Source organism: Choloepus didactylus, chromosome 1, assembly GCF_015220235.1.
Source record: "Choloepus didactylus isolate mChoDid1 chromosome 1, mChoDid1.pri, whole genome shotgun sequence".
Classification (NCBI taxonomy): Eukaryota; Metazoa; Chordata; class Mammalia; order Pilosa; family Megalonychidae; genus Choloepus; species Choloepus didactylus.
Window position 1 is genome coordinate 239,072,327 of NC_051307.1, and position 23,259 is coordinate 239,095,585.

Here is a 23,259-nt window from a genome sequence, read left to right on the forward strand (position 1 = left end):
CACAGAGAGCAGAGAGATGAAAATGCCCCGGGATGTGCCAAGCCAAGGCCAGACCTTGCTGATGCTTTGAGATGCTAGCCCAGAGTTTGCTCCAGAGAAGCTAAGAGAATTAAAAAATGCCCCAAGAGATGTTTGCTGATGCTTAGAGATTCTTGGAGATGCAGACAGAAGGACATCTGAAAAACCCAGAGACATTTTGGAGAAAGCCAGTTTGAAACCAGAACCACAGAGCAAAGTATCAGCAGACACCAACCACGTGCCTACCCAGCTAACAGAGGTGTTCTAGACACCACTGGCCTTCCTTTGGTGAAGGTATCCTCTTGATGCTTTAGTTTGAACACTTTTATGGCCTTAGAACTGTAAATTGGTAACCAAATAAAACCCCTTTATAAAAGCCAATCCATTTCTGGTATCGTGCATAATGGCAGTATTAGCAAACCAGAACGGGGCAGAGGAGGTATCCACACTTTGACAGCTAGTGCCTTCTTCTGGTTCCAATTCCCCAGTCAGGGAGAGAAGTATAAAGTCCACATTCTGTCCTCTCATCCACATTGCACCTGGTACCAGACACAAGAGTGGACAGCCCTTTGCCCAAATGGCTTCACCAGGCTCCCTAGGCAGCCAGAAGACAAATGTGCCCCTTCCCCCCCTCACAGCCACCCAGAGCAACTCTAATCGCCACTTGACAATGATTCATTCATTCATTCACTCATTTATTTAATAAACATCTAGCAAGTGTCAACCATGTGTCAAACTTGGTGCTAAGGACCCCAGGCTCACAGCCACCATCTCTGCTGTGATGGTTAATTTTTTGGGTCAACTTGAATGGTTATGGTGTCCAGTTGTTTGGTCAAACACTGGCCTACATATTGCTGCCTATGTATTTCATAGAAAAGATTAGCATCTACTATCAGTTGACTTCAAGAAAGGAACCTACCCTCAATAATATGGGTGGGCCTCATCCAATCAGTTGGAGGCCTTAAGAGCAAAGAACTGGGGATTCCAGGAATTAGAAGAAATTCTGCCTCAAAACTGTACTCTCTACTCTCTCTGAATCTCCAGATTGCCAGTTTTGCCTAAGAAATTCAGACTCATGACTTCAATATCACTCTTACCAGAATTTCCAGCCTGCCAAACACACTCTAAAAAATTCAGACTTGCCAGCCCCCACAATCATGTGAGCCAATTACTTAAAATAAATCTCTTACTGTATGCATATAAATATATATACATACACACACATATATTCTATTGGTTCCATTTCTCTGGAGAACCCTGACTGCCATCTCAGAGCTTATGGTCCAGTGGTTGGTCCAAAGGGGGACATTTGAGTAAACAGGTGATTCCAACATGGGGTAATAGCTTCTGCCTCCACACACCCCACCCCCAAATCCTACCCATCTCAAGCCAGAAATGGGAGATATCCTTGATTCCTCTCTTTGCTTTAGTTCTACCTCCAAAAGATTTCCCAGCATCAGTCCATTTCTCTCCATCTGCTCTGCTACACCCAGATCTCCTGCCTGGAGAGCTACCACCACCCCAGGTTGATACTTGCACCCTCCAATCCAGAATAACTTTTTAGAAATAAGATCAAGCTCCTCCCTACTCAGGATGCCACAGTGGCTATCTTTTTCCCTCACACAATTGCCATGACTGTTGCTTCTCACCTCTCAGGTTTCAGCTCCACTGCCACTTCCACCGGGTGCCTTCCCCGACTGCCAATCTAGCCCCTTGAAGCTGAGCTGGGGCTATGATTGCTTTAATCACTAGAATACAGGGGAACAGCCCTCTGCCAGGTCTGGGAGCAGCCTGTAAGAGGACTGCAGCTCCCAGCTTGCTCTTGCAGAGCCCTGAGCTCCTATCAGAAGTTTGTCACTCAATTGGAGAGACCATCGGCATTGGAGCTGAAACCTGAGAGGTGAGAAGCAACAGTCGTGGCAATTGTGTGAGGGGGCCCTGACACTACATGGGGAGGGAAGAGTCCCAGCTGAGTCCAGCCTTCCAGCCATCCCCACCAAAGCAGCAGGCATGTGAGTGAAGCTGTTTTAGAACCTCCAGACCAGACCAACTGCCATCTGATTATCACTGAATGATCCTAATCATTGCTGTGTAAAGCAGAAAAATTGCCCAGCTGAGCCCTGTCCCAAATTCATGAGAAACATGAAGCTTTGGGGGTACTGCTGTTATGCAACAATGGATAACCAGAATACGGAGCATTATGTTTCTATCCATCATAGCAATCATTAGATCACAGTTTGTCTTTCTTTTATGCTTTATTTATCGCTCTCCTCTGCAAGACAGTAAACTCCACTGTAGCAGGAATCAAGTTCATCTTGTTCACCACTGTAAACCAGACATCTGGCATAGGAGAAGTGCTCAAAAAATTTGGTTGAATAAACAAATACGTGCAGAGTATGACCAGCACACAGAGGAGGGTGCCAGGTCAGAATCAAGGAAGCTTTCCATAGGAAGTGACATCCAAAGGCTGAGACTGAAGGACAAGTAAACGGCAGTGTTCAAAGAGCAAAGCCATGGGGACTGAGTGCCTGCCCCAACTCTCAGGCATTCCCTGAGCCATGGTCTTGCCTCTCAAGAGAATGTGCAATAGCTGAGAGCAGGGATGTGTCTCATTAATCTTTTTATCTTTAGCATTTAACATGCTCCAGGAAAATAAGAGATCCTCATACACACATTTCAAAGAAATGAATGACTACGTGGCTTCTGGGGGAGAGAAACCTGAGTCAGAAGTCAGGAACCCTGGATTTTCTAGCTCAATAGCTCTCTTGGTAAAATAAGCCACTAGGCCTTCCTGGCACTCAGTTTGCTTGAGATAAAACCATCTGCTGTTTGGCTACTTCTCTGAATTAACCTAAGGATTATAATAGAGTCAAGATGTCAAAATGCTTTAAAAATGGTTTGTTATAATAGAAATATGTGATGTTAGAATAGAAGCATTTGATGACATTGTTCTCTAAATGTTCAAGCTGCCTCAGAGTCATCATTTGAGCCTTTCTTTGAATAGGAGCCATGTGGAACTCAGCCCAGGTAAGACTGGCCCTAAACACAGTACCCCCTGGGCAGCCGATGGCTTTTCCATTGCCCAGGTGGACGGGGAACAGCTGGAGCCTATTTCCCTTACAGAGAAGTAGCCCCAAGAGCAAAAGGAGCACTGGATTCTGAGGCAAGAGACCCGAATTACCCTCCCAGCGTTGCTACTAATTCAATGTGAAATCTCAGGCAAAGTAATTCCCTCTCTGACCCAAATCTTTCAGCCAGGTTGGACATTACAGATGAAGTAAATCCCCTTCATTTCTTCCTTCTACTCTTTCATGAACACTCCATCTCTGCCCAGCACTTGGCCCACTGCTGAAGGAATAAAATGTTAAGACCTCAGACACTGAGAGGCTACTTGGCTGACAGATGGACACTCTTAAATGATGTCTTGTAAGACCTCAGGACAAGACTTCTCAGAACAGCCAGGACCAAGGACCCCAGGCACTGAACTCCAAAGAAGAGGTGGCCAGGGGTCAACATGGTTGGCCTTGGGTCAAAGGGTGAATCCAGCCTGCCCCTAGAGACTCCGCTTCCAAGAGCTGCTCAGGGCTCTGCGTTGCATTAGCATGGTGCAGAGGGCCCTCTCCAGCTGCACTGGCTGGCCAGGGCCGACATCCTAATTAGACTTTCATGGTGTGTGAGGAAGCCTGGTGGGCCCGACTGCCAGCTGCGGCTCCCGTTCCGTCTGGTGGCTTCAGTTAATGAACCCATGAGGGGCTGGCCAAGCTCATTACAGGCAACGCAAGGGATCAGGGGACGCCCCCACCGCTTCACGCTCCCCTACCCCTCTCCCAACATTTAAACTGAGAATGGGAAGGGCACTGATTCCAAACCAAGAGGAAGGAAAGACAGGCAGGAGATGAGGCTCCAACCCCACCATACACTGTGCTTGGGCGTGGTCCAAGACATGGATGGTTTCAGTGACAGCTCAACCAGAGATATAGGTTTCTTTGTGTGTCTGTGTATTTAGGGGAGTGTCCAAATACACTGCTCAGATTCCTTGGCTGCTCCGAGGCTGAACCTAAGTCCTTTCTTATCTCAGGAGTGGCAGATGAGAATGAAAGTTTCAAGTTCAAATTTCTCTCTTTCTAAATTCTCTCTCTCTTTCTAAACATGCCCATGAACATGTTTGGACAAGTTCCTTTCTCAGAGCTTCAGTTTCCTCACCTTTAAGATAGGATAGTAATAGTTTACACAAAGTAAGCATTCAGTTAATGTGCTCAATACATTATTTTTGCTATTTTTATTACTAAAAGACAGTTGAGAAAAGATACCGATATGCAAGTAGCAATTACTTCTGGGTAGTGGGACTATGTCAGTTTTTTTTTCCTCCTAATTTTATTTATTTCCCAAATTGTATACATTTTGCTTTTATCATTTAAAGACACTTTTCTCCAAAAACATGCCAGAAAAATGAGATTATGTGTATGAAAGGGCCTAGACAATGCCTGGGAGGACATTATTAACAGGAGCTCCCTTCTGCAGTGAAAATTTGAAGAAATAAGATTGGGTAGAAAAATAAGGATATTAATTTGCAAATGTATAATAATTTTTTGCCCTTAATAAAGCAATTTCTTATATCCACATGTCAAGAGAAGAAGGCACACAACTGACTGTTCAAATGTGGTGGCAAAGACTACAGGAAATGTTCAGCAGCTTTTTTTTTAAGGAAGAGAGAGCTCCCTGGCCAGAGTGTAATGCAAAAACTTGGAGGAAAGGCAGGAGCACACCCAGAAGATGGAGGAGTGGGTCAGGGGGATGAAGCAAGTCATTGCTCTCCTGTGGTTGAAGGCCAGTGGCTGGAGAGATGAGCCAAGGAGGAGAGGACAGTCCAGGAAGCATGGCTGTTGCAGGGTGAACCCAGTCCCAGTGAGGTTGCCACCTCCTGCCAGCACTTCAGCAGTCTGGACCCCGCAAGAGGTCAGACCACAGATTTCGTGGCTGGAGGAGTCAGAGCCCGCCAAGTCAGTGCCTGAGGAGACGGAGCCAAGTGCAGCAGGAGGCAAGAGAAAGTCTCCATGAATTCAGAGCCTGGGGAGTGAGACGTTAGGCCACGGGAGGACTTATGCATCGGTACCAGAAGGTAAACAAGGCAGGGAAGCTTCCTGGGCACTGGTCCACCAGGGCAGGAGGGAAAGGAAATGTCTGAGCATCATTTCCATGAAGAAGAATTTCTAAGGTCATTGTGCTGAAGGAATTCAGAAGTGGTCTGGTTGACTCCCCAGGTAAAAGAAAACTGAATGGAGTCAAGATGTCTGGAAAGGAGGTGGGGTCTCATCTGGGCACAAATAGAGACTAGCTCAGTGCCTGATATTTGGTCGGATAACGACGACAAAAACGATATATTGGGCCTTACTATAATAAGCACTTTTCTTGGATTATTCATTTATTCCCTATAGCAACCTTATGCATAGAAGGTTCTATTTTCACTTTATATGTGAGGAAGACTGAGCTTAGAGGTGTAAATAATTTGCAGACCTAGGGCCTTAAAGGTACGCCATCTGTCTCCAATGAGTCCTTGCCTCCTTTCTGCTTTGCTGCCAACTTTCCGCCCATTCCAGCATTGCCTCCCATCTCCCCAGACCCCTGGCCCTTTCTCACTTAAACTGATGTTCCCGGGAGCTGCGGATTTTGGAAGAGAAACGCTCGGCCAGCTTCTCCAGGCTGCGGGAGTACTCCAGCTCGATCTCAGCTTTCCTGCGGAAAAATTCCTGGAGGTCCTGAAGCAGCTGCAGCCGCGACTCGGATTGCTGCTCCAGGCATTTGAACTGTTCCACCAGCTGTGTGCGGATCTCTGTGGACAGAGGCAAGGAGCGAGGAAGCATTAAGCTGGTGAAGGAGACAGCAGAGGGACCCACCCAGCTGATCTATCGCTGCCAGCCTGGGCACTGCAATTCAAGCTGCCCCCTCCCCACCTCCTACCTCCACTCTCAACACCTCTCGAGCCTTGTCAGAGATTGGACCTACCTGGGCAGGGCACTAGCACAAAGCCTTGGCACATACCAGCCTCTGCCACACGGTCTAACCCAATGTTTCCCAAACTTGGATCATTGCATGTTGCCACCACGATTTTTGCCATAGCCACATACCACCAGCATTATTTCTCTCATATAATCTAGAAGATTGACTCACTTTTCTTACTGAAATGAACTGACTTAAAATGAAAAGTTTTATATCACTGCAGTAAGGGGAAGACTAGGACCACTTGCCATCTTGGTAAACAGAAAATATGATTTGTTAATTTTCTTGTGGTATGATAGGAACATATTGGAAGTAATGAAGCTATTTTAGGATATTTTCTTATTCCTTTGCTTTGTTTTGTTCCAATTTTTTTATTTTTTATAAATAAAGTTAATTTTAAAGGCTTTTTAAAAAAAGAAAATTAATTAGATGAAAAAAACTTTGTAAAATTCTATCTAGAGACTACAGGCCTTCCAAAGGCCTAAACTTAAGCCGTTTGCTTTTTTATCAACGAAAGGAAAATGGCTGAATGAGAGGTGTTAAAGACTTTCCGCAGATGTAATCAGGACTGAAAGAGGGCTGAGAAGGGGATACTTCTCCCTCTCGTATTTCGGTGTTATTTAATGCCTTACCTGTGTTCCACTTAAAACTACCTTGAGATCCATGTATAAACTTCTCAGGCACCACCAGTGGAATGGAGCCCACATTTTAAGAAATACTGATTGATCAAACCAGACCTCTACAACCAGAGCAAAAGTTCAAAGCTGGGGGTTAGAATTAAAAGTCACAATGAATCCCAATAACCCCAGCCAATCTCGTTTGCAAGCCCTCACTGTTGTCACCGCTGCCACCCCCCATGTATTCTCTCCTTCTGGCATCCCACAATCTGCTTCACCAGATCAGTCTCTCCAAAGGCACTTTGCTCACACCATCTCCTTGCTCAAAAACATCCTGCAGCTTCCCTCTGCCTGAGTATTAAGTACACCTCCTTAGCATGCAATTCAAGGCCATCCACCATCCAGCTCCAAACTTACTTCTCAGTTAACTCTCCAAAGCATTCAAACCTGTCCCTGAAATGGCAAATCCCACCTGCACAATGTGCACCCTTTCTGAAATGGTGGCCAGCATCATCTCAGCATCCTTCCCAGACATGGTCTTCAAACTGGGGTAGACCTACCCCAGGAGAACATGAAGAGTTCCCAAGGGGTGTGCAGGCAAGCGGAGTTCTAAGAGAAGCAACTTTGGGATCCTCAGCTTCAATTCACAATTGTTCCTAAAATTGCTTTGCCTAACAAAAGTGCCTCAGTCTAGGGGCACAATTGGCCTCCTTTCCCACATCCCTCTTCACTATGGTCCTTTTCCCTCTTTACAGAAGACCAACTTCTTACCTGTCCAGAATCTATGGTGCAGTGCCCCTAAAGTGTCAAAAAATCTGGGTGCCAAAAAAAATTTTTTTTTTTTTAAGGTACAATTTTAAATGTTCATGCTAGCCTCTGGAGGGCATTCTTATGTGCTATAGAGATATCCCTCTTTGGTTTTTGTGTGTTGGAATGGCTAGAGGGAAGTGCCTGAAACTATCGATCTGCAATCCAGTGGCCTTTATTCTTGAGGGTGATTGCATAGCTACTTAGCTTACATGGTGTGACTGTGTGACTGTGAAAACTTTGTGGCTCATACTCTCTTTATCTAGTGTGTGGACAGATGAGCGGAGAAATGGGGACAGAAACTAGGTGGGATGGGGGGGTGGAGTGTTTGGGCTATTCTTTTTTACTCTTGTTTTTGTTTATTTTGGAGTGAGGAAGGTGTTCGAAGATTGCTTCTGGTGATGAATGCACAGCTGTATAGTGGTGCTGCGAATGACTGTACACTGTTGATGACTGTGGGGTGTGTGAACATACCTCAATAAAACCATATAAAATAAAAATTTTTTAAAAAATGTCTGTGCTAGCAAGTCTTCCTTCATTCAAGGGACCATAAACCTCTACTACTCAGAGTATGATCTATGGACCAGGAGCTTAATGGAAGTACAGAATCTCAAGCCCCAGCCCAGACCTTCTGAATCAGAATCTGCATTTTAACAATAACCCAGTGGCTGTCATGCACCTTAAATTCTCAGAAACTGCCATCAATCACCCTGTCTGTCTCAATTATGAGAAGCATTTCCCATACAATTTCACTTTTTATGTGTAATAATTATTTACCAAATGTATAAAATATTGATGTTATTTGATCAATTGTATATCAGTGGTAACAGTAATGACAAATCATTTCTTTTTCCAAAAGAAAAAGATTCTTAAAGTTGTATAGCCAAAGGAAATTTTTAAAATGTCCATTTCAACTAACATACATATTTTGATACGTTGTTGATACATAGTTTGATAGAGCAATCAATAAAAAGTTTCAAGCATAAAAATGTATTAGAATAAAATTCTGTGAAGGAAATGGAATGGAAATATGAGTTCAAAGAGGCAAAGAAGGAAATGATATAAAATTTCTGACTTTTTTCCAGTAATTTTGATGGATGGTGGTGGATACCAAAGTATTACAGTATTTATCTTAGGACCCAGCATTTTCTTACTCATGGGTACATACCCAGAAGAAATCAGTGCTGATGTCAACCTATATATACATATATGAATACTCATAGTATTTTTATAGCAAAAATTAGAAACAACCCAAAATGTCCATTAGGAGTAGAAAAGATTTCTTTAATGTGATATATTCATTCAATGGAATACTATACAGCAATGAAAAAGAATGACCTATCACTACCTGCAGCAACATGCTTGGATGTCACAGACCTTAGGTTTATTGGAAGAAGTCAGAACAAATGAAATGATGCAAAACTAACTTGTGGTGATAGAGGTCAGAGAAATGATTGCTCTTCGGGGGTGGTTATTGACTGAGAGGGGTACAAGGGTGCCTTCTGGGTTGCTGGAGATGTTTCATGCCTTGATTGGGGTGGTAAGAACACTGGAAAAAATTAATTGAGCTGCACACTTACGATCTGTGCAATCCACTGTATATGTGATGTTTTAATAAAAAAAGGAAAGTTTAAAAATGCTCATTTTTGTTTGATATATTTAACGCAAGAATGGTAAAATTTTATTTTAAAATGTCAATATTTTCAATATGATGGAATCATATCCTTCGTAACCACTTAAACTTACAATGAAACATTTTAGGTGTCAAGCTAAAATGTGTGAAGCAGAAGAGGTCTCCACCCCCACCCCAAATATCGTTTAGAGGGTAGGTGAGCAAAAAAAGTTTGGAAACCACTTCCTTGAAGCCCACATCAAGCACCACTCCTCCCAGAAAGTCCTAGACTACCCAGCCCTTGGGACCCGTCCTCAGAATTCATATGGTACTTACAGCTAATCTCAGACTGTCTCATTCTGTTTTGTTTTTTTTTGTTTTTTTTTTTTTATTTTTCATGTATGCTTTTCATGTCAGCTTTATATCCTCAAATGAAACGTATGCTCTGAGGGTGGATTCCCCTGAGCACATAATAGGCCATCAGCATAACAATATCTGTACAGTAAATTACTATTTATCAAATGCTTTTCCCCAAGCACATTAAGTGTTATGATCATGGAGCCTCACCCAACACGCGCGCAAACACATGCACACACATGCACACACACACACATGTAATCGACATGGATATTATTTTATTATCCATTTTTACAGGCGAAGAAATCAAGGCCCTGTGTAAACCTAAATTAGGGACCTGTCCAAGGTCACGTATCTAATGACATGTAACAAACTACACAGATACCCTATTGCATGGCCTATCTGTTGAACTGGATTGAGATACTGCCACTCCCACAAGACCAAGTTCTGCATATCAGCTCAGGATACAACAAGCAGTTATAAAAATGCTCTCCAAATACTTTTCAAATTATTCCTAGACCATCCACTGTTTAGGACTCCTAATAATCTCAATAATCTTAATAACCTGGTGCCCATTCTTTAGATAGTTATCTCACATAATCTGTACAACATCCCCTATAAGGTGCATGCTACCAGTGTTCCCCTGCTTTTTCCCCACAGGTCTGGAAGCAGAGATTCAGAGGGAAGTGACTTGCCCGTGGTCACACACTGGTGCATAACAGAGCTAGGAGTCAAACCCCGATTCCTTAAATGGTGACAATGAGCCTCCAAGAACTATATGAGACAGAGGCCACTATAGAATTTCTTCGCCTGCCTTTTGTTTATTAACCTCATTTCCATATCAAAAAAAAAACAAACTTTAATCCCTCTGCCTACAACCTCTTGTATCTTTTTTGGAACAAGATGGTGGTCTAAAGAGATAAACAATGCTGCAGCCACTGCCTTCATTCATTACAGGGCATAATGAGGAGCCAATGTTCTCATATTTTAGAGAAAAAGCTCATAAATCACATTGTGATGACAGAAGATTTGGAAGGAGCAGGAAAAAACCTCCCCTAATTCACACAACCAGCTGGAGTCTTCCAGGCTGGTGGTGTATGGAACCCTCTAGCTGTTTGGAGGGCTCTGAGTCAAGTCTTCCTAGCAGGAAATGGCTCTGGACGGAGTGCCCAGCTACAGCCTGCCCAGGCTCTGGAATCCTGAGGGGATTTGATTACCCATCTCGTTATTTCTAACGCCCTCCAAGTTGTTCCTTGGAGCCAGCAAGGATTTGTTTTTCCTCCTTGAAGATTTCAAAGGAAGAGAAAATAACATAAAACAGAATTGTTCCCAAGGCACAGACTTTATTCAGCAACATTGCCCTGCAGGAGGCCCAGGGGATGTTCCAGCCACAGCACAGCACTGAGTGGCAGAAATATTAAAAGGAGGTGGGGTAGGGGAGGGGAAAGTCAGCAAGACTTTGATCTCAGAAACTTAAGAGCTGAAGATGACCTTGCTTATCACCTAGTGCAGCCTCCTGGTTTTACAGACATGGGCATGGGGCCCAGGGAAGGGGTAGAACTCAGGTCTCTTGAAGCCCAGCTCTCACAGCTCACTCTCCTGAGCAAAATTCTCCATGGCTGCCCACTGTTCATGTTATAGAGGCAAACGCCTCTGACATACAAAGCTTAAGAATCTCTGGCCTGCCTACCCGTTTCCCATAGTGCTCCTACCTACTCTCTAAGCAATAGCTGCACCCAAGAAACACTGAGCATGTTCCAGTAATGCTGCCCCGGGGCAACACCAAGGAAAACAAGGTTCCTCCACAATCAGGAATTCTATTTTTAACTAAGTAATACAGGAATTTTTTTATTAGATACAAAATTCAAAAGGTACAAAGAGTATAAAGAGAAAAGTCTCTCTCCCACCCATCTACCAGTTACCTAGTTTCCCCTCTACCAAGGAAATTAAGTTACCAAGTTACCAGGTTCACATACATTCTTCCAGAAATGTCATATGAGTGTGGGTGTGGGTGTGTATGTACATATATATAGACATATATATATAATATAAATATACATATAATATAAATTTCAAATATGTTATTTCCCCTATTTTTATACAGATTATAGCATATCATTCATAGTATTCTGTACCTTACCTTCTGCTTTTAATAATATGTTGTCAAGATCAATCCATATCATTAAATTCAGAACTTTCTTACTCATTTTTTTAAGGTACTGTAGAATTCCACTGTCAAAATTTTTTTACCAGTCCCCTTTGATGCACATTTTGGTTGTTTACAATCTTTTACTATCATCCACAATGCTGGCATGAATAAGCTTTATTTTGTAAATGTATGGGAACAGTCACATGATAAATTCTTAGAAGTGGAACTGCCAAATCAAAAGGCATTTGCGTTAGTATTTTGAGATTGCTAAACCACCCTCCTCTGAAATTGTACCAATTTATACTCCTGTCTGAAATTTATAAGAGGGTCATAAGGGTTATTTAAAAAGGGGACATGCTGGGATTTACTTCAAAATAACCTTTGGGTGGGGGAAAGGAGAGTGGATAGGGCAACAGGTAAAACAAAGTTGGCCATGAGTTAATTGTTGAAGTTTAGTTTTAGTGATAGATTTGGAAAAGGGGGGGGGGGGGGTATTACTATTTTTCCACCTCTTGTACAAATGTTTAAAATTTTACATAATAAAAAGAAACAAAGGAGGGTAACAAAGTCATATATTTGATGCAAAACCTGCAGCTCTGGTTCACAAGCCTGACCATCAGCAATGTCAACAATTTGCCCCCAGGAGCCTCTTGCCCCCAGCCTGCAGATGGCTCTCCTGGGTTACAAAAAGATCACCAAAGTCTTACCAGAGAGCTCTTTTCAATGCAGCTTCCCAGGTCCTACCCCAATCCAAATTGTGGGCCCATGTCCTGAAAATGCAGTAACTTTTCTGATGTCTACTGGGGTCATGAAGCCCCACTTTCACACTCTTCATTAGCACCGAAAATCAAGATCAAGCAAGCTTTTGGCCCTCTGCTCCAAGGAGGCAGCTGGTTTATCCTCCCCAATATAACTTTTCAGGAGCTTACAAGGCGGATGAACTGTATGGTGTGTTACAGTTGACAGTGCTTCATCACATCCATGCACAAGCACATCTGACTGTCCCAACAGCCTATGAAGGCTGATATTATTATTTTTCCTGTTATATAGATGAGGCAACTCAGGGAGGGAAGTGATTTGCCTAGGGCCATCCAGAAAGTGCAGAGTCATGGCTCAAACCCAGAGTTAAGAGGCAAACAGTAACCAAGATCACCCAATCCCCAGGTCGGAGTGTTTTCAACGAGGGGCCCATCATCTCTGCTTTCAGGGAGCCTATCTCTGCTCCACCTCCCATCTCCACCCTGCACTCCATCTGTCACTAACATACCCTCCTCACAGGGCCTGGTCCTGGCTGTCATCCTGTCCATCCCAGTGCACCACTGACCTTGATCTCAGGCCCACACCCATGCTGGAGAGAAACCTCAGCTTTTTTGGCAGACTGTAGTGGGCTCTGGGGTTAAACTGCCCAGGTGGTTCAAATCCTGGGCAACCTTCTCCAAGTTTCCTCAATTCCCTAAGATTCACTTTTCTCTGTAAAAATGGGGACATTAATAATCTCTACCTTGTAGGGTTGTTATGAGGATAAGTGATACCTGTAGAAAAAGCCCTTAGCACAGTGCTTCACATATTGGCACTGTACTGCCCAACTCAGTAGCGACTGCCGCATATGCCTATTTAAATTTAATTAAAATAAAAAACCCTTTCCTCAGTCATACTTGCCACATTTCAAGTGCTCACTGGCACGGGTGGCTAGCAGCTACCATATTGGACAGCACAGGATAATTTCATCTTTGGAGAAACTTCTATTGGACAGCACTGTATTAGAGGCTTAATTAGCTATGATTATCATTTATTACTGATTTCTGTGGCCATTTCTCATTTCCCCATATGGAAAATGAGGTCCTGAAAGGCAGGAATGGCACCCATGCTTTATTACTCAGAATTTGTGCACACCCGGTCCAACAAAAGCAGTGCAGTGTGGTTTTTGAACCTCCCAGAACAGTGTGATGATGGAGATGCCCTCTCATTGACCCCAGACCAACACAGCTTCCTCAAAGGGTCCCTTGTCCTCCAACTCCAGCTGTAGGCAAGGCAATGTGGATGGACCCAGCAGAGCCTGGACTCTAAAGCCACTGTCCCAAGGCTGAATATTGTCTCCGCCATGTACTCATTGAGAAGTCTTGGCAGGCAAGTCACTATTTTCCCTGAGTTGTTTTTACATTTGTTAAAAGATAGAAAACTATTCTTACCCTCAGGGTTGCTGCAAGGCAAGACTAAAACTAATGTCTATAGGATGCCAAACATGTAAGAGACCTGCAAACAGCTTCCATGCAGATGTGGCATGGTACAATGGGAAGGGCTCATGCTCACAGGCTTTAGTGACAGTCGGCCTGGGCTCCAGACTCAGTTTTCTCCATTTGGGGGAGGTAGCCTCAGCTCTGTTTTCTCATCTGTAAAATAGGGGAATAATACCCAGTGGGGCTGTCAAAAGAGTGAAAAAAGGGACACAAAGAAAGTGCCTCCCATGGTGCCTAATGCATAGCAGGTACGCGGTAAATGCCAACACTGCACCGCTCACGCTGAGCACTGAGCTGAGTGTTTCCCGAGAGCTGTCCACAGCCCCGCAGGGAAGAACTGTAGAACCCCATGACCGTCATCCGGCGTCTCTGCGCTGCTTTTCCTTTTCCTTTCCAGCCTCCTTACCCTCCCTGTGAGCCTGGGCCCGCAGTTCATTCCTTCTCTAAGACTCTGCACAAAAGGCTCCGGAGGCCCTGGCGCGGGCCCCTCATCCCCCTCTTCTCGCAGCCTCCCGGACGTGAAGAAGCAGCTTTGCACAGGGGCCCCGCGGCGGCCCCCAAGGGCGCCCAAGCTCTGCATCACCCAGAGGGCACCAGCTGCGGGGCCAGACGCCACTGCCGCGCCTGGCAACCACCGCCAGTGGACAGGAGGAAGGGGCGGAGCCTCCGGGGCGCCCCGCCCCGCAATGCGCCCTGTGAAGCCGGCTCTCCAAATCTTGGTGAATCCTTTCTGATTCCCTCTTTGCAGACATCAGCCAACTCCTGGCGCCTTGTATTTTCTCCCTTACTTTTCCTCATTCGGCCAAGGGGCTGTTCCTGACCTCGATCCCTATCAATGACATCAGTTCATTCTTTACTAACCTTTACCAAGCCCGTTATCCTCCATCATCTCTTCTGAGGGCAGCAGGAGGGGGTGGGCATCACACCATTTTACAGATGAGGAAACTGAACCCAAGAGAAGGGAAAGGACCTGCCTGAATCACAGGTTTCCATCTTAGGCCTGTCTGACTCAGAGTCCACCCAAGACTCTGCCAGCACTGTCTGGGCCATGCCCTAGGGGTTCCCCACCACTCTGAGGGAATCCTCCCCCACAATGGAACTGTTTCTCAAATCTTCTCACCACCAGCTCAGCCCTGGTAAATCCGCAGCTGGGTGCTACAGTGACAACAGCCAGGTCTGGGATCAGACTTCTCAAATTCAGAGCCCAACCATGGCACCCGCTAGCTATGTGACCTTCAGCAAATCAGTTAACCTCTCTGGGCCTTGACTTTCCCATCTACAAAATGGAAGGAATAATAGCAGACATTTATGGAGCTGAGCACTTCCCATGACTCATATCATTGAACTAATGCTACAGCTTTGGGAGGTAGCTACTACTCTTACCCCATTTTGCAGAGGAGGGGACTGAAGCACAGAAAGGTGAAGTCACTTGCCTAATTTCACCTAGACATTATAGGAGTCTTTTGGCTCCAAGACTTGTGCCACTTGCCATGGATGTTTCCTGATCACTTGACTTACACACTACCAAGTCAGCCAAGTTTTTACACTCCATCTTTAGTCATCTCACAATTATTCAGGGTGGCAAAGGCCAGCTTAGCATAGATAATCAAAGCACATCAACTCCTGAGACTTCCTTGAAGCAAACACTATCACTTTCCAGCTTTCTGGTGGGTAAGGGAGCACAGATCCTGGGATGGAGCTGGGTGAAATGAGACCCACCTCCACTTCTTAACACTACCCCAGAAAGGAAGCACAATATATGGGCTAGGGCTTTGAAAAAAATAAGTTATTTAGTAATGGTAATGATGTTGCTATCTGTGAACCAGGAAAATCTTCCTTCATGTAGGAGGAAATGGCATGGTCCCAAATACACTAGGGAAGTAGCATTGAATAAAAATCCCTGACTGAAGATATGGGACACAGGGAATTCTTACTTCACACCATGGTCCAAAAGTAGAGACACTATTCTGCAGCCCCCTGACCACCTCAACCCAGATTGCTAAACCAGCTGCCCCGAGCAGGAAGTGAGAAGCAGAGCTGATGGGAGAGGGGACTTCCTCATAGCATCCGTGCCACATCCAAATAACAGTCATTCTCCCTCCTGTGACAGAGAGAAGTTGACTCCTGCCTTCCACATGTTCGGTGAAATGCAGAGAATGGTCAGAATGGGGCCCTGCCTCCTGCTGCCAGGGAGGCTGAGTTAAAGTGGGCCATGATCAATTTCAACACAAGATTAATATTCATGGCTTTGCTGCCCAGTGGTCCCCCAAGGATCACATGCATTTAAATGAGAAGAGATCAGAATTCATTAACGCTAAATTTCCAGCTGGGTCCTCTGATTGAAGATGCTTCTCTTTAGTTTTTTTCAGTCGTACCCTCCTCCCAAAGCCAAGATAGAAGTCAGAGAACTGGGGACCAGCCTGAAACATTCTAAGTGTTTCCCAAACTTCAGAACCATGTCCACAATGTGTGCTCTCTAAATCCTTACCAGTCCTGAATTTATTTAATATATTTCTTTAAATCACCTCACATTTTATGTGAGATGCTTTATAGTACTACCATAAAAGGAAAAGCCCAAATCACTTGCCATTAATAGAAGTAACTGTAAAAATAAATACAGGGAACACAAAATAATGTTACTAAATTCTACCTGGATTATGTAGCTGTGACCTTCTTTCTTTTTGATTAAGGGAAATTACAAATATTAGAGAAAGTGTTGAAGATACAGGGTTTATTTCTGTGAGTCAATGTTATTTAGTTCTGTCTCTGTGAACCACCTAAAATCATAAAATAAATATATGTATATACCGTCAGTGGTGCTCATCAGGAAACAGTGGATGATTCAACCCCTAAATTCACAAAAGGGAAAACTAAGAAACAGAAAGCAGCACCCCAATGTGGCACCATGACTTGGGTCTCCCAGCTGCTTGGCCAGTGCTCAGCCCTTTTGACCACTGTCCTGCCCTGTTGTTAGGAAAGGCAGCTAGCACAGCCCCAGCTCCTGGCACCAAGTTGGTTTCTCAAAAATTTTTAAATGAATAAGTTAAGCAGTCAAATGAAATGATGTATGTGGTAAGCTGAATAATGGCATCCCAAAAGATACCCATATGTGAATCCCTGGAACTTACAGATTTTACTTTATATGACAAAAACGGACTTTGCAGATTTGATTAAATGAAGGATCTTGAGATGGGGGGATTATCCTGGATTTTCCAAGCAGACCCTAAATACAATTACAATTGTCCGTATAAGAAGAAAGAAGAAGGAGATTTGACATAGAAGAGAAGGCAAGGTGAATATGGAAGCGAAGACTAGAATGATGCAGCTACAAGCCAAGGAATGCTGGCAGCCACCAGAAGCAGGAAAAGGCAAGGAATGGATTGTCCCCTTGAGCCTCTGGAAGAACCGTGGCCCTGCCAACAACTTAATTTCAGTCCACTGAAACTTATTTCAGACATCTGGCCTCCAGAAGTGCAAGAGAATAAGTATGTGTTGTTTGAAGCTACCATGTTTGTGGTAATCTATTATAGTAGTCACAAGAGATGTATATACTGTACATTATACCACTTTGAAAGCTCTAAAGAGTTTTATCATATGGTCCAAGAAGTGAGTCATACAGAAAATAAGATGACCAGAAGAGGGAGGGACCATGGGGTACAGGAAGCCTTGTGAAGGAGGAGAACTGAAGTAGGACTTGCAGGATCTGGACCAGCAGAGAGCAGGAGAAGAGCATTCAATCATACACCCTGGAAGCATTTACTGATCACCTGCTATGTCTGTATTAGGAGGCAAGAGGAGCTGATACAGAACTATGTTGCAACAGGATCCTTGTCTTCAAGGAATTCCCAAGTATTAGGTAGATGAGGCATACCCAGGAGGAAAGAAAAAACAATTAGTAAAATGAGATGGAATAATTCTCCTTCTAAGATCAGAAGCATATAAAAAAAAAAAAAAAAAAATGCCTGTGCAGGGATATTTATCACAGCATTGTTTATAAATGTGAAAACTTGGACACAACATAACTATCCAGCAATAGGAGACTGGTTACATAATCCTAGCACATCCCATATCCTAGCACATCATGCAGTCAACTACTATGCAGTTTAAAAATCATGTATAAAAATATGTTATGACCTAAGGAAATGCCCATAGTACACTGTTAAATGACAAAAGTAGGTTTCAAACAGGATGCATGGTTTGGCCCTCCCAAAAATGCAATTATGTCTATCTCTATACAAAGAAAATACTGAAGAATCTAAACCAAATGTTAATTTTAATTATCTCTAAGTGGTGGGATTACAGCAATACATCTGTAAATATTTATTGAGTACCTATGTGCTAAACCAGGTGTTGGTAAAAAATTTTCTGTAAAGGGCCAGAGTATAAATATTTCAGGGTTTGTAGGCCCTACAGTCTCGGTTGCAACTACTCAACTCTGCCCTTGTATCACAGAAGTAGCCATGAACAATACAGAAATGTGAATGGGCATGGCTATGTTCCATTAAAACTTTATTTACAAAACAGGCAATGGATAGATTTGGCCTATAGGTCACAATTTGCTGATTCTTGTACTAAGCTCTTTGTTTTTCTATATTTTCCAAACCTTCTCTAACATGGGGAAGAAAATTAAAAAAAAAAAAAAAAAAAAAATCAATATCAACTGGTCCTGGAAGGGCCACAGTGAGGTCATAGGAGGGAAGGATCTCCCCTTGGGGTGACAACCTCAAATATCCCCCGAGGCCAGGCAGGTGCCTGGTGTAAAACAATACAAAGAGCACAAGATCTAACAAAACATCTTCAAATTCACTTTTTACTTTTAATATCTGCTGAACAAAAATTATCTGTAAGCTGCCAGCTTATAACTCTGGAAAACCTTCCCAGCAAATACCACTTTAGCTGATGCTAGCTCTGCTGATTCAAACCCAGAGCAGGGCGGCCACCACTCTGCCACAGCTTCTCCACCTTAACCTCATTAATTCCTGCCAAAACAACCAGCTCGGGAAAGAGCTGCTAATCTTTATTGAGAAGGTGCCTCCGGCCATTTGTGCATTCACCTGACAGTAATATGATGCAGAATGAATTTCTTTGCCCTTTTGATGAGAATGCCACATGGAAAAGCATACAAGGCCACAGTGAAGTCCAAATATTTTCTGCACCTTGCAGCTACTGCTCATGAACGCTTGCCACGGGATGGAAAGTCACTTGACCAGACTGAGTGATTTATGTTTCTGAAAGCCATGTGAGTTATTACCCACTACCTCATCCTGGCAACTTTGCAAATTCTTGCCAATTGATTTTTGGAAAAGAGAGAAGGAGAAGCAAAAAGAGTCGGATTTTGTGCTCATTTTTTTTTAACCTTTGTAGAATGGCAAACGTTTGCAAAAGGAATCTCTATCTGTTCCACAACAGGGGCAGAGGTTAAATTTTTCAGGTCAATGAGTATGGCCTGGTTATTTTAATGAGATTCATTTTTATTGTGCACTTCCAACAAGACCTTAGAATTATCATTCTCATTTCTTTTTGTCCATCAGTGAACCTTCAAGATAAACTCTTCAGGAGACCCTCTCTGCCTCTGACGATAAATGGAGTGCAGCAAGACATACGAAAACAGGTAAGAAAAGGAATCCAAATAAGTACCTTCTCAAATGCTGAGTTCAGCACACTTATAGGAAAAGCCTCAGAAAGAATACAAAATCATTATAGTTGCCTAATGGCTTAATAACTGCTTACAAACCGAAAGGCAGAGAATGTCATTATATGCATATATTGTGGTCTGGTAAGGCTATTTCAAACTTAAACATGAACTTGAAAAAATAAGTTCTAGATTAGTCCCAGCCCTGCCTCAAGGCATGAACTTCATCTGTAAACTAGGATTAATGGTATCTCCCTCAGAATTGTGGTAAAAGCAAATTAGGCAATATGCATTCAGGAAAGAGTCTGTAAACAGTAAAAATTTGTAAGAATGGGTGTGTCTTCTTCTTTGGATGATTACTATTACTTTATAAGAATCCACTACCTGCAAATTAGTATAGAATTTTGCTTGCACATTCACTGCAGTGTTGACACACAATCAAGTAAAGAAGAAAAGGTTACAGCTTCCTTAGCATATGCATCTCCCAATGTTGTACCAAATTTCAACGGATGGGCTGGAATCCAATCATTCACACTTAAGCTCAGAGAGAATACTTACTGCCCCCAATATAAAACTATTTGTTCTTTTAACACAATATGGAACTCAGTGCCAAGCTCATATTTCATGTCTTGGGTTCTATTACCAAAGAGGAAAAACACCTCACGTTTATTAGCTTGCCACTTGGCAGCACAGTGTACTGGGTTCTTTCTGTTCCCTGGTCGAGCAATAATTCCTTGTGAGACTCTGGGCCAGCAGCTTCCTCTTCTAGGTCAGTTGGTCAATGGATTGCTTTTGCAGCCCTACTATGAACCAAGGTCTGGGCCTCAAGTTCTGCAGAAAGCGGGGTAGTTGGATTAAGTCAGTTTCAGCACTAAGAGCCTATTGGATGTCTACCAAATAGGCAACTTCTTAGTCAAAACCACCTTTGTCTCCTATTTGGCATAAATCAGAGTACACGCTCCATAGTCCCATAGGAATCACTTCCCAGCCAACGTGCCCACCACCTACATCCAATCACATGGAGATGAAATCTAAACCCTAGTCCTTTCCCTTCCTCTTCCCTTGGCCCCCAGTCATTTCTCCCCAGCACTGAAGTGGGTGGCCTGGTGCAGCCTGCTCTGGCAAGAACACAACAATAGCAGATTCTCACTACTTACTGCTGCACTGCCTGCTCCCTTCCCTTTGTCTCACTAATATTCTCCCTTCTGAATGACAGAGGCTGCTCTGGGTTGGCTTATCTGGGAAATGAATGGATAAAATGCCATCTAATTTTTCATTCCAAGTTCCAGGACCAAGCATTTTGTTACCTGAAAATACTTCATAATAGGAAATATATATGATATCGACAAGGAATATATCAAAGGCACAAGTACTAGTGATGCTGATTCCTTTTTACTGTCTTCCTTTAACAGGTAAAAGAGCACTGTGCAAAACCACGATTGCTCCGAAGCTCTGACAACCCACCCCCCTCCTCCAAAAGAAAGCTGCATAATGGATCTAAAAGCACCTGATAGGAAGAGAGGAGGTGTGGCCCAGGTCCTACTTTTGGAAATTCTAGAAATCTTAGAGATCACTGAATCCAGCATTTCCTCTTAGGAAGTTCCCAGAACTCTTGTGTCTGTGAGATGCTCTCCCCCATAACCTCCCTGAAACTCTGCCGCCCCCCGCCAATATTCCTTATTTGAGGACACAGCCCCTCCATTTTCCTACTTCCTTGAGCTAGAAACTGGCCATCATCTTTACCTCTTCCTTTTTCCCACTCCCCCATGCAATCCATCACCAAGTCCTACCCATGCTAATTGCCTCAACATTTCTCAAATTTGTCTATTTGTCTCCATTCTGCTGCCACCATTCTAGTTAATGTCTCTGACCTGGACAACTGCAACAGCTTCCTAAGCCAGTCCCCACATCAGTTTTGTCCCCTTTCTGATATTTCCAAATTGATTCTTCTTTGGAAAATAAAAATGTAATTCATGCCACTACCAGCAAGTCCCTATCCTACCCTCTTTCCACCTCCAGCTTAAAATCCTTCAGTGGATTGTCATTGCTTTTAAGGTAGACAAAAACCTCAACATGCTCTTAGAGCCTTAATGTGGCCTATAAGACCTGATATGGTGTGGTCTCCGTTCCCCTCCTTGGCATCACCTTGTTCCATTTCCCCCCTGCTCGATATCTTCCAGCCCCTGAAACATACCAAGCTCTTCCCTACCTCAGGGTCTTTGTACTTTCTATTTCTTCTGCCTGGAATGCCCTTCTCTTCTCTCCACCTCTTCCCCTCTCCTGTCTAACTCCTATTTATCCTCAAGTTTCAGCTGTAAAACTTTGGTTTGGAGAGATTACTTTATGGTGTTGATAAGAGCATTAAACGAGATTATTCATGTAAAGTACTTGACTCCATGCCTGAGTATTCAATAAATGTTACATACACATTATAAATGTTTAAATCTGAAAATTCATTCTTATTCATGTCTATTTTCTTTTCTTTCTTCTCTAAGTTAATGGCCTCTCAACTCTAGCAGATCTTCCCAGAATTCTTAGAAGGGAAATAAAAATTTTCTTGGTTTTACCTAGATCTGGAAATCTCATGGATACTGTCCTCTTTACTCTCCATCTTACACAAGCTTTTGTGCTTCACTTGCATACTCAAAATCCCCCTTCCTACTAAGACATAGGTAACCTGTTCCATATCTAACTTCCTGTTTCCACCTTCAATCATTCATTCACACATTCATTCAACATTTATTAGCATCTGCCTGAACCTCTGCTACAAAACGAGGAACAACCATGGGAAAAGCAGAAGATGTGCCCCAGAGGAATCCAGCAGAGCCTAACGTTTACAAAAATTACAGCATTACGATTAGCTAAAACAAAGGTAGGCAACAAAGTACTTAAGGGGACATCAAGAAGGAAGCAGGATCTCTGCAGAGGAGATGGTGTGAGCTAAAGGGATCAGAGAAGGCCTCACATGGCATCTGAGCCCATCCTTGTAAGACGGATAGGAGTTTGCCAGGTGAGGAGAGAGTAGGGAGGGCAAGAGGCCATCCCATGGAACAGAGAGTGGGCAAGGGCCTGGAGATCTGTGCATAGTGTGTTCAGGGACTGGTGAGAGGTTCAGCATGGCTAGAAGTTAAGAAGCTTGGCAGAAGGCGGGAGAAGGTCAGGCTGGTTGGTGCCAGATGGAGAAAGGCTTTGAAGGTCACACTAAGGGGCTGGGACTTGACTCCACAATTAATGTCACAGAAAATCTGGTGGCAGTATGGGGGGTAAGGGGGGACAAGAGTGGTGGAGAGTAAATTATCAGTGGAGGAGACTGGAGGTAAGGAGATCAGTTAGGAGCCTATTGCAATTCTACAGTTTCAACTCAGAGATATTTAGTTCCCTCTACAGAATAGTCATTCAATATGTTTACTGCCAAATCCTGGTTTATTAACTTTTATAAAAGCCCCCACAAATTTTGTGCCACAAAACCAACTTGAAATGTTAAATTTCTAATACTAGAAGTCACACATATCACTTCCTTTACAGTACCCAGTTCAGAGCCCTACTCCACCGAGTTGGTGGTAATGGTGGCAGTGACGTCATGCTGCTGCTACTGCTGCTGATTCAATAGAAGGGAGTTTCTAGCCCAAACTGAGAATAAAGGTGCAAGGCAGGCAACCCCAGTGTCTATTTGTATGACTGATTTCATAAACCTACGAAAAGGAAGTCTAGGAGAAGAGAGCAGGAAGTCTAGGAAAAAGAAGACTTCTAAGTAAAATATAAAAGTTACATTTTTTACAATTACCACCTTCCTGGTAGACTCCTACTCTACACCCAATTCAGATGTCTGAGGA

General features: G+C 43.5%; 1 protein-coding gene across 8 annotated transcripts in view; it reads right to left on the bottom strand.

The window, feature by feature from the left end:
* SRGAP3 (SLIT-ROBO Rho GTPase activating protein 3) overlaps positions 1 to 23,259 on the bottom strand; it is a 355,578-nt gene that overhangs the window by 129,258 nt on the left and 203,061 nt on the right. For all 8 annotated transcript variants that reach the window (XR_005211341.1, XM_037800919.1, XM_037800931.1 and 5 more), the window contains one exon: positions 5,656 to 5,848. Coding sequence is in view for 6 of the 8 variants with exons in the window: in XM_037800919.1 (XP_037656847.1) it covers positions 5,656 to 5,848 (193 nt within the window). In the remaining 2 variants the exon portion in view is untranslated. The remainder of the gene's footprint in view (positions 1 to 5,655; positions 5,849 to 23,259) is intronic.